The 17964-nt window shown below is 49.7% G+C and overlaps 1 protein-coding gene and 1 pseudogene across 1 annotated transcript; both read right to left on the reverse strand.

The window, feature by feature from the left end:
* LOC136196407 (serine/threonine-protein phosphatase 2A regulatory subunit B'' subunit gamma pseudogene) overlaps nt 1–17964 on the reverse strand; it is a 37802-nt pseudogene that overhangs the window by 3667 nt on the left and 16171 nt on the right.
* LOC136199478 (uncharacterized) lies at nt 9735–12156 on the reverse strand. The gene is made up of 4 exons (XM_065989673.1): nt 12082–12156; nt 11823–12029; nt 11016–11153; nt 9735–10952 (listed from the first exon to the last, which is right to left on the reverse strand). Exons 1-4 carry the CDS (start codon nt 12154–12156, stop codon nt 9735–9737), a joined length of 1638 nt encoding a protein of 545 aa, XP_065845745.1.

Genomic DNA, 17964 nt, shown 5'->3' on the forward strand with positions numbered 1-17964 from the left:
TTTTAATCGGTTTTACGATTTAGAAGTAAACTACCTATTGATTGGCGCTGAGAGCCCTCTCTACTTGTCTATACGAACTGGCGCTGCGGGTCCTCTACCCTTTACCTTTCCTATATGCCCAAGGATTCTTTTAGGGTACCGTACCTGATGACGTTGTTCGTTATGACGATGCAATTAGCTTTGGATTTCTTGCTGTCGAAAACGATCGCGGCGCAAGACTGCATTGATTTTTCGTTTTTATTCCGATGTGCCTCGTCGATGACCATGCATATCCGATTGATCTTCTTGAAGTGGCTCTTCTCAATGAGAACCATTTCAAAGGTCGACTTGACAAAGGAAGCCTAGGAAACAAACTAAATAAACAAGAGTGATCAGCGGTGTCTCGCTCACAGGCTCACAAGACTGACCCAAGCTACTTTGTATGTTCAGACACCAGAGCTCAAATTCGGGTGAAAAGTCGATTTTCTCCGGATAGCCGAACAGCGAAATTGTCCGGAGCGTCTTTGCGAGACCCTATAAAAAGCCAAAATTAAAAAATCAAATTCTCGATAAGGTAATGCTGTTGTTAAACCATTTCATCTGCCGATATTCCAGTCATTTATTCGTTGCTCGAGATCAACCAGTTGAGTCCACGAATCTGATTCTCTGTCATCTCCCCGTTCTTGATGTCTAGAAAAACAACAGTCAACTACGCAGAGAGAGACAATAGAGTCAAAATTCAAAAAAAAAAAGAACAGACTATCTCTTCTCCAATAAATATAGCAATAAATCTTGCAAGCAACAGGTAATATTTTCTGCAATAAATATTCCATATTGAAAGAACCAAAATTTGAAGTGAGGCCCGCTTTGAAGAAACGCGTCGTTTGACCGTTAAAAGGTCAAAAAACGCGTCTGTTCGTATATGGACCTCGCACGAGAAACGCGACGAAGTATGCTCGCTATAGAGAATTAATTAGAGAGACCTTTGAAACTCGTTCTGGCTTTCGATCCTCCCATTGACCGTATTTTATCCAATTCGTCATCTGGAGTCGATTCTTTCGAATGATATCCTCGTAGCTCTAAATGAGTGCGTGTAACGTCTCAAACCATGCCCTCGCGAGTTCTAGTCTACCTTTCTTTTTCGAAGTCGAAAATCCGCAGCTCTTCCGGATCGGTTATTTTGTGCATGAGAGTCTGGTTTTATCGGCTCTTTGCAAAGATCAGCGATCGTTTCTGATGCTCACCGGTTTTACGGCTTCGAGCAGGCGTTCCTTCGCTTCGCGAAGAAGCTGTTCGGCCGTAATTTGCACATCAGCGAGCAATTCTTCTTGACCTGATAAACAGACGCTGTCTAAGAACATTTTGGTGACTGCTAGACCTGCCTCGACGACTTTAGGCACATGTACGCTACGGCCTTTCTTTGTAGGACGGCATCTTGACTCGCTATACACGTGATGTGTTTACATGTATGTATCCAGGCGCGACGTCAGGTACGAACAGACACTCCAGACTGTCCGTCTCCTCAGATTTCGATTTGCGAAAGGGTATATTGATTCTATCTTGGGCGCCTAGGAAAGTCGACGAAGTCAATGCACTAATCGGTATACTCATACACTATTTTCTATATAATTTGGGTAATACGGGCGTCACTTTGAGTACGAACAACGACTGACGTAATATATATACCGCCAGCCGGAGGAGTACGAAAACCGCCTGACGGAAAATATACACCGCCAGCAGGCGGAGTACAAACACTGCTTGTCCGTACAGCCTACAGGCGGAGTACAAACACCGCCTGACGGAATATATATACCGCCTGCCGGATACGAAAAACATCGCCTGACAAAATATACATACCGCCTGCCGGAGGAGTACGAACACCCCATGACGAAATATATATACCGCCTGCAGGCGGAAAACGTACAACGCCTGACGGAATATATATACCGCCTGCAGGCGGAGTACGAACAACGCCTGACGGAATATATAGACAAGCCTGACGGAGGAGTACGTACACTGCTTAACGAAATATATATACCGCCTGCAGGCGGAGTACGAACACCGCTTGACGGAATATATATACCGCCTGTCGGAAGAGTACGTACATCACCTGACGGTATATATATACCGCCTGCAGGCGGAGTACGTACAACGCCTAACGAAATATATATACCGCCTGCCGGAGGAGTACGTACACCGCCTGACGGAATATATATACCGCCTGTCGGAAGAGTACGAACACCGCCTGACGGAATATATATACCGCCTGCAGGCGGAGTACGTACAACGCCTAACGAAATATATATACCGCCTGCCGGAGGAGTACGTACACCGCCTGACGGAATATATATACCGCCTGTCGGAAGAGTACGAACACCGCCTGACGGAATATATATACCGCCTGCACGCGGAGTACGAACAACGCCTGACGGAATATATATACCGCCTGCCGGCGGAGTACGAACTTCTTCTGACGAATAATATATACCGCCTGCTGGAAGAGTACGTACACCGCCTGACGGAATTTATATACCGCCTGCCGGAAGAGTACGTACACAGCCTGACGGAATATATATACCGCCTACATGCGGAGAACGAACAACGCCTGACGGAATATATATAAAGCCTGGAGGCGGAGTTCGAACAACGCCTGACGGAATATATATACAGCCTGCAGGCGGAGAACGAACACCGCCTGACGAAATATATACACCGCCTGCCGGAAGAGTACGTACAACGCCAGACGGAATATATATACCGCCTGCCGGCGGAGAACGAACAACGCCTGACGGTATATATGTACCGCCTGCAGGCGGAGTACGAACAACGCCTGACGGAATATATATACAGCCTGCAGGCGAAATACGAACAATGCCTGACGAAATATATATACCGCCTGCCGGCGGAGTACAAATATATAAACCGCCTGCAGGAAGAGTACGTACAACGCCTGACGGAATATATACACCGCCTGCAGGCGGAGAACGAACAACGCCTGACGACATATAAATACCGCCTCTCGGAAGGGTACGTACATCACCTGACGTAATATATATACCGCCTGCAGGAGGAGTACGAAATTCGCCTGACGGTATATATATACCGCGTTCGGGAAGGGTACGAACAACGCCTGACGGAATATATATACCGCCTGCCGGAGAAGTACGAACACCGCCCGACGGAATATATACACCGCCTGCTGGAGGAGTACGAACACCGCCTGACGGAATATATAAACCGCTTGCAGGCGGAGTACGAACAACGCCTGACGGAATATATATACCGCCTGCAGGCCGAGTACGAACAACGCCTGACGGAATATGTACACCGCCTGCAGGCGGAGAACGAACAACGCATGAAGGAATATATATACCGCTTGCAGACGGAGAACGAACAACGCCTGACGGAATATATATACCGCCTGTAGACGGAGAACGAACAACGCCTGAGGGAATATATATACCGCCTGCCGGAAGAGTACGTACACCGCCTGACGGAATATATATACCTCCTGCAGGCTGAGAACGAACAACGCCTATCGGAATATATATACCGCTTGCAGGCGGAGTACGTACAACGCCTGACGGAATATATACACCGCCTACCGGAGGAGTAAGAACAACGCCTACCGGAGGAGTAAGAACAACGCATACCGGAGGAGTAAGAACAACGCCTACCGGAGGAGTAAGAACAACGCCTAACGAGATATATATATCGCCTGCCGGAGAAGTACGAACAACGCCTGACGGAATATATATACCGCCTGCAGGCCGAGTACGAACAACGCCTGACGGAATATGTACACCGCCTGCAGGCGGAGAACGAACAACGCCTGACGGAATATATATACCGCCTGTAGACGGAGAACGAACAACGCCTGACGGAATATATATACCGCCTGCCGGAAGAGTACGTACAACGCCTGACGGAATATATATACCGCCTGCAGGCGGAGAACGAACAACGCCTGACGGAAAATATATACCGCCTGGAGGCGGAGTACGAACAACGCCTCACGGAATATATATACCGCCTGCAGGCGGAGAACGAACAACGCCTGACGGAATATATATACCGCCTGCCGGAGGAGTACGAACAACGCCTGACGGAATATATATACCGCTTGCCGGCGGATTACGAACGACGCCTGGCGGAATATATATATACAGCCTGCAGGCGAAGTACGAACAACGCCTGACGGAATATATATACGGCCTGCAGGTGGAGTACGTACAACGCCTAACGAAATATATATGCCGCCTGCCGGAAGAGTACGTACACCGCCTGAAGGAATATATACACCGCCTGCAGGCGGAGAACGAACAACGCATGACGAAATATATATACCGCCTGCCGGAAGAGTACGTACAACGCCTGACGGTATATATATACCGCCTGCAGGAGGAGTACGTACAACGCCTAACGAAATACATATACCGCCTGTCGGAAGAGTACGTACATCACCTGACTGTATATATATACCGCGTGCCGGAGGAGTACGAACACCGCCTGACGGAATATATATACCGCATGCCGGAGGAGTACGTACACCGCCTGACGGAATATATATACCGCCAGCCGGAGGAGTACGAACACCGCCTGACGGTATATATATACCGCTTGCAGGCGGAGTACGTACAACGCCTAACGAAATATATATACCGCCTGCCGGAGGAGTACGAACACCGCCTGACGGAATATATATACCGCCTGCACGCGGAGTACGAACAACGCCTGACGGAATATATATACCGCCTGCCGGCGGAGTACGAACTTCTTCTGACGAATAATATATACCGCCTGCTGCAAGAGTACGTACACCGCCTGACGGAATTTATATACCGCCTATATGCGGAGAACGAACAACGCCTGACGGAATATACATACCGCCTGCAGGCGGAGAACGAACACCGCCTGACGGTATATCTATATATATATACCGCGTTCGGGAAGGGTACGAACACCGCCTGACGGTATATATATACCGCCTGCAGGCGGAGTACGTACAACGCCTAACGAAATATATATACCGCCTGCCGGAGGAGTACGTTCACCGCCTGACGGAATATATATACCGCCTACATGCGGAGAACGAACAACGCCTGACGGAATATATATACCTCCTGCAGGCGGAGAACGAACAACGCCTATCGGAATATATATACCGCTTGCAGGCGGAGTACGTACAACGCCTGACGGAATATAAACACCGCCTACCGGAGGAGTAAGAACAACGCCTACAGGAGGAGTAAGAACAAAGCCTAACGAGATATATATACCGCATGCCGGAGAAGTACGAACAACGCCTGACGGAATATATATACCGCCTGCAGGCCGAGTACGAACAACGCCTGACGGAATATGTACACCGCCTGCAGGCGGAGAACGAACAACGCCTGACGAAATATATATACCGCCTGCAGGCGGAAAACGAACACCGCCTGACGAAATATATATACCGCCTGCAGGAGGAGTACGTACAACGCCTGACGGAATATATATACCGCCTGCAGGCGGAGAACGAACAACGCCTGACGGAAAATATATACCGCCTGGAGGCGGAGTACGAACAACGCCTGACGAAATATATATACCGCCTGCAGGCGGATTACGAACAACGCCTGACGGAATATATATACCGCTTGCCGGCGGATTACGAACAACGCCTGACGGAATATATATACGGCCTGCAGGCGGAGTACGTACAACGCCTAACGAAATATATATGCCGCCTGCCGGAAGAGTACGTACACCGCCTGACGGAATATATACACCGCCTGAAGGCGGAGAACGAACAACGCATGACGAAATATATATACCGCCTGCCGGAAGAGTACGTACAACGCCTGACGGAATATATATATCGCCTGCAGGAGGAGTACGAACACGGCCTGATGGAATATATATACCGCCTGCGGGAGGAGTACGAACAACGCCTGAGGGAATATATATACCGCCTGCACGCGGAGTACGAACAACGCCTGAGGGAATATATATACCGCCTGCCGGCGGAGTACGAACTTCTTCTGACGAATAATATATACCGCCTGCTGGAAGAGTACGTACACCGCCTGACGGAATTTATATACCGCCTATATGCGGAGAACGAACAACGCCTGACGGAATATATATACTGCCTGCAGGCGGAGAACGAACACCGCGTGACAAAATATATATACCGCCTGCCGGAGGAGTACGTACACCGCCTGACGGTATATATATATACCGCTTGCAGGCGGAGTACGTACAACGCCTAACGAAATATATATACCGCATGCCGGAGGAGTACGTACACCGCCTGACGGAATATATATACCGCCTGCCGGAGGAGTACGAACACCGCCTGACGGAATATATATACAGCCTGCAGGCGGAGTACGAACAACGCCTGACGGAATATATATACCGCCTGCACGCGGAGTACGAACAACGCCTGACGGAATATATATACCGCCTGCCGGCGGAGTACGAACTTCTTCTGATGAATAATATATACCGCCTGCTGGAAGAGTACGTACACTGCCTGACGGAATTTATATACCGCCTATATGCGGAGAACGAACAACGCCTGACGGAATATATATACCGTCAGCAGGCGGAGAACGAACAACGCCTGACGGAATATATACACCGCCTGAAGGCGGAGAACGAACAACGCATGACGAAATATATATACCGCCTGCCGGAAGAGTACGTACAACGCCTGACGAAATATATATACCGCCTGCAGGCGGAGAACGAACACCGCCTGACGGAATATATATACCGCCTACATGCGGAGAACGAACAACGCCTGACGGAATATATATACCGCTTGCAGGAGGAGAACGAACACCGCCTGACGGTATATCTATATATATATACCGCGTTCGGGAATGGTACGAACACCGCCTGACGGTATATATATACCGCCTGCAGGCGGAGTACGTACAACGCCTAACGAAATATATATACCGCCTGCCGGAGGAGTACGTTCACCGCCTGACGGAATATATATACCGCCTACATGCGGAGTACGTACAACGCCTAACGAAATATATATACCGCATGCCGGAGGAGTACGTACACCGCCTGACGGAATATATATACCGCCTGCAGGAGGAGTACGAACACCGCCTGACGGTATATATATACCGCTTGCAGGCGGAGTACGTACAACGCCTAACGAAATATATATACCGCATGCCGGAGGAGTACGTACACCGCCTGACGGAATATATATACCGCCTGCCGGAGGAGTACGAACACCGCCTGACGGTATATATATACCGCTTGCAGGCGGAGTACGTACAACGCCTAACGAAATATATATACCGCATGCCGGAGGAGTACGTACACCGCCTGACGGAATATATATACCGCCTACATGCGGAGTACGTACAACGCCTAACGAAATATATATACCGCATGCCGGAGGAGTACGTACACCGCCTGACGGAATATATATACCGCCTGCAGGAGGAGTACGAACACCGCCTGACGGTATATATATACCGCTTGCAGGCGGAGTACGTACAACGCCTAACGAAATATATATACCGCATGCCGGAGGAGTACGTACACCGCCTGACGGAATATATATACCGCCTGCCGGAGGAGTACGAACACCGCCTGACGGTATATATATACCGCTTGCAGGCGGAGTACGTACAACGCCTAACGAAATATATATACCGCATGCCGGAGGAGTACGTACACCGCCTGACGGAATATATATACCGCCTGCCGGAGGAGTACGAACACCGCCTGACGGTATATATATACCGCTTGCAGGCGGAGAACGTACAACGCCTAACGAAATATATATACCGCATGCCGGAGGAGTACGTACACCGCCTGACGGAATATATATAGCGCCTGCCGGAGGAGTACGAACACCGCCTGACGGAATATATATACCGCCTGCACGCGGAGTACGAACAACGCCTGACGGAATATATATACCGCCTGCCGGCGGAGTACGAACTTCTTCTGACGAATAATATATACCGCCTGCTGGAAGAGTACGTACACCGGCTGACGGAATTTATATACCGCCTACATGCGGAGAACGAACAACGCCTGACGGAATATATATACCGCCAGCAGGCGGAGAACGAACAACGCCTGACGGAATATATATACCGCCTGCAGGCGGAGAACGAACACCGCCTGACGGTATATCTATATACATATACCGCGTTCGGGAAGGGTACGAACACCGCCTGACGGTATATATACCGCCTGCAGGCGGAGTACGTACAACGCCTAACGAAATATACGTATATACCGCCTGCCGGAGGAGTACGTTCACCGCCTGACGGAATATATATACCGCCTGCACGCGGAGTACGAACAACGCCTGACGGAATATATATACCGCCTACATGCGGAGAACGAACAACGCCTTACGGAATATATATACCGCTTGCAGGCGGAGTACGTACAACGCCTGACGGAATATATATACCGCCTGTAGACGGAGAACGAACAACGCCTGAGGGAATATATATACCGCCTGCCGGAAGAGTACGTACACCGCCTGACGGAATATATACACCGCCTGCTGGAGGAGTACGAACACCGCCTGACGGAATATATATACCGCCTGCAGGCGGAGAACGAACAACGCCTAACGAAATATATATACCGCCAGCAGGCGGAGAACGAACACCTCCTGACGAAATATATATACCGCCTGTAGGCGGAGAACGAACACCGCATGAGGGAATATATATACCGGCTGCACGCGGAGTACGACGAAATCGAATAAGGAGAATAGGAGAATAGAGACTTACGCATCGGGTCTACCATAACCCTGCGAAGCGTGAGCCTGAACAAATCCTCCCTCGCTCGTCGTAAGAAAAAATCCTCGACTCCTACACACAGGTAAGAACATTTTATTCGTTTCCAATTTTTGAGTCTTGAGTTTAAACTCGTTGTGTAGGCTTTACCACAACGGCTGTCCGTCTGACTAGCTCCGAGCCTTAGAGAGCACCTGAATCCAAAAATAAAAAACGGAAAGACAAGCACCCCAACGAGCCAGTCATACTTTTTACGTTGTCGACAAGCCAATGGGCGGAGGCATTGAAATCTCCTTTCGTTCGAATCAACGCTTCTAGACGCGGAGAGTAGCCAAGCTGCTTGAGCCTCTTCAGCTTGAGATCTATACACAGAGCACTGTCAGATAGATGTATTTGCTCAATTCTATAAAATTTTCACCGTCAACGTCGTCGTTTTCTTCTTCGTCTTCCGACGAGATGTCATTGGAAAAGATTCCGCGTCCTTCCAGTTGGCTTTTAAAGCTAGACGCGATGGAGAGAAAGAGCTCAAGATCGCGGTAGCACAAGCGAATATTGACATCCCTTTGAAAGAAAATCTAGCAAAGAGAAAATGAAGCTGTGCTACGTACACAGATACAAACGCTATGAGGTGTAGAGAGAAGTGAGGCCCCCTTTCGCCACGTGGCTGCTACAAGGTCAAAAACGCGTTGTTTGACCCCTAGAAGGTCAAAAGACGCGTTCTTTCGACTAATAGAATCTTTTTGAAAAAGAAAAAAACGACACCCAGTATCAAACCTCACGGAAGACGGTGCTATGGAGGAGATATCAGAATGCCTCGCTCTCGTCATTACTAGGAAGGCTTTGCGACCAAGCCCTTGTCAAGTGAGGAAATTGACCAGCCACCAGGCATAATGGTCACACCTTGGGGATTATTTATTAGAAAAATCTCAATCACAAACGGGGAAGGGTGGTGACAGAAAACAAGGCAAAACTCTAGCAGTTAACTGGGGCCCTAAAACTACGAACATCATGCGTGAGGGGAGGGGGACTAATAGGGGCAGGGGAGTGGGGGAGTATATTATTAGTCTTTCTTAAGATGATACGAGCGTTGCCTTGTTGGAGGCACACTGAGAGTCGTTTTCTCCAGTAGTTGACGAAGGAGTTCCTGTCGTTGAGAAAGTCTTCGGACGGGCGTCGAGCAACTTGATGGAATAAAGATGATGCAACTGGGCTCCATCTGCCGAAAACTTCCACCGCTACGGGTTTAAATAAATAGCCCAGAGACGTTGCAATGTCCAAGTATTTGTCATTTTTGATTTTGTCCCGGGAAATCGCAGCGTAACCATTGATGTTGGCGCTTTGGGTTACGACTACCAAGCTTAGTGGGTGGATGACGGTAATGTCCAACAACAGCTTCTTCCCGTTTTCGAAGTCGTATACACCGATATCTGGCCGTTTCTTGTCCTCGAATTCCTTTTCCTTCTCCATTTCGACGCGGTAATTCACAGAACGAAGCATCTGCTGCCAGCAATGTTGCCACGCGTCGTGACGACGAATAAAACCGCCGTCTTTCGGGCATGTTAGAAGATGATATCCATCTGCTTCCATTTGCACTCCGCAGTTGCATTCGCGAATGTGGCGGAGGATGGGGAGGTCCGCCCCCAGCCGAAGGAGAGCCGCCGTCTGAAATTCGGCGTTAGACAACGACAGCTCTCTCGACTGGGGGATGGCGTCCAACCATGCGCCTGCATCAGGGCCTCCAGCACTGCGAAGGCGGGCTTGGGAATTTCGTTCCGAAGATTCGAGCAAACGGTCCAGTTCGTCTTCCAGACAGATAGATGAGAGTTTCTTCTGGAGTTTGAAAGATTTCTCTGGGAGAGAAGCGAGCGACGGAAATTCCGATGCGACCTTCGACGACGTCCAGCTTAGAGAACGTAGAGCGTCAAATACGTGGCCATCGAAGATTCCATCAGATGTGCCGATCAGAATGTCGGGAGCCGTCGACGGGAAGAGCTGTAGTCGATGTGGAAGTGAGCGCAGCGTTGCCGCCCACGACCCCACAAAGGCGCACGGCGAGATCAGCAGTGCCGAGGGTAAACCGAAACCTCCTTGTGATATTCGAAGATGCGTTTGACGGATTTGGATAGGTGATAGGCGGCATCCGATAATTGACTGGAATGATTCTAACACATTTGAATCGTGGAGAGTTACCTGCTCCCTTCTATCCTAGCTCTGAGAACTCTGATTGTTGATGTACGAACTGGCTATTTATACTCGAGAGGGCGGAGCCTCGTTTGTACCGCAACTTGACAGCACGAAAACGCTCGTCGTTTCGACTCGGAAACCGATGCGAATCGACTGAAAATTCGATTCTGCTACCGTTTCGAGCAAAATTACGCCGCGATTCGGTTTCTATACGCGAGAAAACGGTGAAGGGAGGAGGAGCTAACAGAAAATGACATCACTGTATGACATCATTGCCTGATGTAAGAGGATACGCACTACGCTACGAAACTCGTCCTAAGACTCCTAACTACAAGCAAAAGCACGAAATCGGTTACGGAGAGAATTCTATATCGTTCTAGAATCGATCGGTTGCTATTCGGACGCGAAAAGCGAACGTAAACGTGCAGTGACGTTGTGCTTGGTCAGCAAAAGTCAAGCAAGATGTCTGCCGGCTCTCGAACAAACTGAGCGAACGTTGGCGAACAATCTATAGCGTTTCTCTGACTCTTAGCGAGCCTTTGACTACACTATATGCTCGCATTCGCGAACTGAACGACGAGCGAGAGAATCGCTCTCAAACGCACGGCAATATGGCCGCCGCTTTCACTCAGCAGATCTCTTTCCTCGTCGTTTCACTGAAGAAACACGAACGAGGGGTTGGTAGAAAAATCGGAGAGACGCGAGACACCCATTATATCGGGTAAGGTTAGGAGAGTACTCTCGTAGACCAATCGTTCTCTACCTACGACGTATAGAATCGGCTATTGTGGGGGGAGGGGGGAGGGACAGAGAAAATCTATGCTCGGGGCCAAAGGTGCTTTAATTAATTAATTAATTAAAACGTTTGAACTGTACCTCTAAATCCGGTAATGATTCGTCGCTCCCTTGCTTCGCCTGCTTGCCTGGCTCGAGACTGATGGCGAGTTCAGCCGGATCAATGATAGAGGGTGCAGTATTGTCTTCATTTCCTAGGCAGCACGAAAACAATTCGATCTCCGAAAGAGTCATCGACAAGCCTCGCTTCGTACTTTCCATAACGTTTGACGTCATTACCAACGTCCACTTCAGAAAGAAAACTCGCTGTTTTAGTTAGGCTCTCAAACAGATATCTTACCTTCAGTATAATAGCGTTGCAATCTCTCTCATTCGCATTCTGAACGACAACGAAGTCTGTTCGAGTGACACTCATGCTAATATCTTGGGCTTTTCGACGACAGTCACTACTGGGCGATCTTCTTTCGTCGTCGCAGCCTGATAGTCAACTTAATCAACGTCGACGTCGTCCCTGGCGCTCTTGCTTGACTTCTCCAGCAAGAAATCCTTAACGGCGAGCAGTCATTCGACGATGACGTACAGTCGAGCTCGCTGCAGAACGATCGTCGCCTTTTCGCGTTTCTCAGACATCGAGAACGATGTTTCCAACTGGGGGGAGTAGAGCTCGAACCCGTCGGATCGGGGAGTAGAGCTCGAACCCGTCGGATCGTTGAGACTGAGAATTTCCGTGAACACGTTCGCCGTGGACGCCGTCCCGACGGATCTGACTTGACGTACGTCGTTCGCAGTGAGCGCCATTGACGACAAATTGACAGTTTTGGATTGATTGGAATGGGTTTTGACGTGCAATTGGGATCGTTCGAAGTTGAATTGAGCCAGCGAGACGCGAACGGATTCCGTGCCGAGAAGGGCCAGCTCGTGTGTGACGACGAGCTCGACACTGACATTCACTAGAGCCATCGTCAAATCGACGACGACCCAACTGCCGTCAAAGCTCGGCTAAATAGATCGAAGCTCAAAAAGAATAACGGATATTGAATGGGGGTCATCTTACCTGCAAAATAGGATCGACAACTTTACCCTCTGGCCGTTTGAACGGGTTCGCCAATATTGTGATCAAGCATATCGTTTATGAGATCGTACTGCCACTTGTCGACAAGAAAGTGCACAGTGGATAGCTGTCCGTCAATCTGGTGCTATAACATACTACATATAGATTTTCTTATTTCTTGACTACGACTTTTCGTACCGTTCTTGCTTAGATCCTTGCAAAGATTTCGTTCTATCTTTAAATTTAGTTGGCACTTGTCAGCCAATACGCGTCCGCCTCGTTTCTCAAACGCAACCGGCCAACCTTGACTCTCGCTCATTTTCCGAGCAGTGAAAACGTTTACGTCTGACAGCGACAAGTCGATGAAGTCCAAGAGACACGGACCCCTAAATCGTCCTTTCATCCACGATCGATCTTTAGCGGCGTCAGTTGACGTCAGCGGTACTTCTTACGTATTCGTACGTCGTAGGCTAGGCCGTCGAAGTCGACCCACCTCGCTTCATCGCTTTCGAATTCAACGTCGATTCGTCGTCGGCGAAAAGAAATCGATTCGTCGCTTTCAAGATGTTCCAATTCCAAGACGATGACGTCGGTCGACGAAGAACTGCGAGAAAAGACGATCTCCAATCTATCGGCCTCGATGTTGAGAGTGATCCTAGGCGATCAAGTGGGACCCTGGTAGTCGAGATTATTATCGGCGTCGGCTTTCATGCGCTGATACGTACGCGTCCATCGTTTGAACGAAGTGCTCACAGAAGGAAATCGTTTCCTTGAGAAAGCGCTGCGTACGAACGTATCGCACCTTGGGCGCTTCGAGCTTGACGCGAATGTCGAAGGATCGCTTGAGATCCCAGTCCGGTTCCGCGTACTTGGTGATGGCGAAAACGAAGGGACGATCCGTCGTTCCGAAACGCTCGCCGTAGACGACAACGTTCGGCGACAGGTCGACCAAGCGAGCCGATCGAAGCTGACCGGACAGCTCTTTGCAGCCGTCTCGCATTTTGGTCGACGCCGGAAAAGGCGGCACGGGCTGGTAGTCGTCTTTGGGCTTGCTCGGCGGATGGGACGGCGTCGATTTCTTCTTGACAAAATCGGGGTTGTCCGGCACGCCGATGCCGAAGAAGTCCAATAGAATCACACACGTTTGCAGGTTGACGGTCAGCTGTAGCATGTCAAAATCGACGTCAACCATACGGCCAATCTAAAATAAGTAAAAATCGCTTTGTTGATAGAAGTGGGGCCCACGAGTTTGACTTACGGAATTATAACGTGATTGAAAATCGGGGTCGTCCTTAGTCACTAAGATAGCGTCGATTTTCACTAATCAAGATTTTCCTCCGCCTTTCTCTCTCTTATGTACTGGTGATACGGATAGATCGCCCGTCCCGAAAGCGTGGCTCGTGTTGTCGCCTCGAGACGGCGACGAAATTGGCGACGAAATTGGCGACGACGCGACGGGCAGCGAACGAAAGGGATTTAATATTGGCTTTCCTAACGACTGCAACACGAACAAGAGGGGACGGTATCCAGCTTTTCCCTTCACCTTTTGACATCTCGACGACATGATTTATCGATTGGGCGTGCCGACCTCTTGAGATCTTCCATCATCAGACTGCCGAGCTTCACTTGAAGACTCGTCAACGTACGGCTTAGTCTTGTTGACGGTCAACCCCAAGTTCTCCAACTTGATTTCGACGATGTCCTTTTCGTTCAGTTTTCGCTCGTCGCGCGCGGACGACGAGACGGAGCCGCGCATGACGAACGTGAGACACGGAATAGAAACAGCGGCGACGATCTTTAGAACGTCGTAAGGAGGAGGAGACGGAGAATACGGCGATAGCTCGGAATCATCTCGAGGTGACAACGGCGGCGGCGGCGTGGAATTCACCGGAGTCGCAGGCTCCTTATCCGACTTATCTCCAGTCACAAAATCGAGGGTGATCAGAGCTTGCTTCATTACTGGCTTAGATAAAGTGATTCGAGGCGATGTCGTCACTTCGCCGAGTATAGAAAGCGGAGGAAGCGCGACGTTCGACGAAGAGATGACGATGTCGTCGACGTCGTTTAAGGGCGCAATTCCTTCGTCCGTTGCGAAAATTTTCCCGCCCGATGACCTCTCCGCTAGAGGATGATTGATTGTGAGTTTGAGACTCGTTTTGTCGAGTATGGCCGGACTCTGTTCCGTGTCCATACCCATCGCCGTTTACATCGATCCCTGCTCGTCCGCCGTCTCGACGAGAGTGCATCGAAAGAGACGCATCTCCGTCAGTCGACACACGAGCCGATCGACGAAGTAGCCCGTTCTCGTCGCTCCTAACGTAGTCGTTCGAAGCGGAAATGTGACCGAGATAGGCGACAAACATATCGCGACTGTCGAGAGCCTTGGGCAAATACACGACGGGACTCATCATGTCAAAATTGAGATAGACCTTCGAAGGAAATCCTGACGACGACTCGGGCGGCCGCCCGTCGACGACGTCCTCTTCGGCCATTTCCACGGGCCCCCCGAAGGATTTCGATAAGTACACCATGCTCTCTTTGAGCGCTTCTTTTTGCCCGACGATTCCCTTGGCAACGCCGGCGGCCGCCGTGCTCAGCGACACCGCCACTTGATCGGTGAAGTGATGAAAGTCCGACGCGCACAGTTGAAGTTCGTTGAGAAACGGGCGCGTGTGAAGATAGTGCATGGAAGCGAGTCGAGCCTTTACTTTGATCAATCCCGTTGGTTGACTATCACCGGGCGACTCGCTCGTCACCTCGAAGGATAACGGTTGATCCGGAACGTCCACCGTCTCGTCGACATCCGCGGCGTCGCCGCCGCCGCCGTCGTCATCCGGAGACGGCACGATGCCGACGCGAAATATTTCTTTGTACGTCGTTGAGGACTTGAACGCCGGTCAGCGATCCGCTGGCTTCGATGGAGCGACTCAGCGAGGCGCTGAGAAACAATTCGTGGAGCTGAATCGAAGCGACTTTGCGACCAATCGGATTGCCCAACGAGTGACTTCCGACGCGATTCTCGTCGCGAACCAGTAGTATGCTCAAGCAAAAGAACTCCGACGCGACTTCCGTCTTCACATTCTTTAAATTCTGAAAGCGGAGCTAAATGCGCCAAATCGTCTAGGAAGAACTACTTTTTCTACCTCGTTTCCTAGGTTTGCCTCTCTTGCAGCGATATCTTCGCTCCTTCGTCGTTTTTCTCGTCGGGAAACGCTCGTTCGAAGAAACTCTTCAGCTCTACGACGGTTTCCTGATTGGCTGCGCAAACGACACGGTACCGCCTCAAACAAAAAAAATATAATGAATAAAGTTGTACCTGTGACGTGACGAGATTTAAACTTCAGGTCGATCGTACGACGCTTTCCCGATCCGGGAAGAACGACATCGTCCGGACAGTCGTCGGTGACTTGCATGAAATCTATAGTGAGAAGAGCGTCTTCTCGAAATCGTCGACGACCTGGGGCTCCGTCTCGCCCCAGGAAATTGCCTCCTGAACGGCTCTGGGCTTCGACTACGAGAGTCCGAATCGAATCCAAGTGATCGGGATCGATGTCCTTTCGTGATCTGATGAGAAGTTCGTAGTCGCGAACGAACGTCTGGAGAGCGTCGACCATGACTAACTAAATCCTGAAGGACGGCGCGCACGCGGACGTCGTAGGGTTTCTGAACGAAGCTGACGCGTAGTCCGGCAAAACGTAGCTCGGAAATTAGGCGATCTACGTATTTGAAGATCAGCTGCCTCGATTTTATACCTCAAATCGCTAAATATTCAAAGAACAACGACTTTAGGGAGTCGCTTCTTACCTCTCGTTTGGACTTCCCAAGCTGACTGGCTACACCGTCAAGCAAATCAACGGAGCTTCCACGAGGAGATTCGTCAGTTTCTCTTTCACAGGGAGGAGTTGAGGGTGGTGTCTCAAACTCGTCTATGACGGCCTTAGACATCGACTTCTATGGGTTACGTATATACATACCATCAGATTCTTCTTCTTCTTCTGCAGGTAGAAGACGTTCTGGAACCGACGAAATTCGCATTAGAAAGCGAATTCTAAAATTCGCATTAGAAAGCGAATTTTAAAATTCGCACTAGAGAGCGAATTTTAAAATTCGCATTGGAGAGCGAATTCTAAAAGTCGAATTAGAGAGAGATTTCTAAAATTCGCATTGGAAAGCGAATTCTAAATTCGCATTAACAAGCGAATTTTAACTAATAAGCAGTCGGGCGCTGCCGTTGACCACGCCATTACTATGCACTAGTGGCGTTCCATACGCCTGATCCGCAATCGCCATTCGCGCGAAACGAATTGAAGACACTTGCCTCACAAAAGTGGGCGTTACCGCCAGCACTTTTTATGCGCGAGTGGCTTTTGCCCGTTATTCTGTTTTGCCCGTTATTTTGCTTCAAAACTGTTCTGCCCGTTATTTTGCTTCAAAACTGTAAATTTGCTTGTTATTTTGCTTCAAAATTGTTTTGCCTGTTTTGTTCTCGCCGCTACTCTTTATGCGCGAGTGGCGTTCCTTGCGCCTGAACAGTAAGCGCCGTTCGCGCGCAACGAGGGAGACACTTGCACCCCAAAAGTAGGCGTTCCCGCCGCTACTCTTTATGCGCGAGCGGCGTTCCATGCGCCTGAACAGCAAGCGTCGCTCGCGCGCAACGAGGGAGACACTTGCACCCCAAAAGTAGGCGTTCCCGCCGCTACTCTTTATGCGCGAGTGACGTTCCTTGCGCCCGAACCGCAAGCGCCGCTCGCGCGGAACGAGGAAGACACTTGCACGGTTTCGAAGCAAAATAAAAAGAAAATTTACAATTTTGAAGCAAAATAACGGGCAAAACGGTGTTGAAGCAAAATTTACTACTCAGTAAATTTACTACGCAGTAAATTTAGTACCCAGTAAATTTAGTACAAAGGAGAAGGCAAAAGGCAAAAGGGAGAAAGCAAAAGGCAAAGGGAGAAGGCAAAAGGCAAAGGGAGAAGGCAAAACGCAAAAGGAGAAGGCAAAACGCAAAGGGAGAAGGCAAAACGCAAAGGGAGAAGGCAAAAGGCAAAGGGAGAAGGCAAAAGGCAAAGGAGAAGGCAAAAGGCAAAGGAGAAGGCAAAACGCAAAGGGAGAAGGCAAAAGGCAAAAGGGAGAAAGCAAAAGGCAAAAGGGAGAAGGCAAAAAGCAAAAGGA

This window comes from Oscarella lobularis, chromosome 1 (genome assembly GCF_947507565.1).
Source record: "Oscarella lobularis chromosome 1, ooOscLobu1.1, whole genome shotgun sequence".
Classification (NCBI taxonomy): domain Eukaryota; kingdom Metazoa; phylum Porifera; class Homoscleromorpha; order Homosclerophorida; family Oscarellidae; genus Oscarella; species Oscarella lobularis.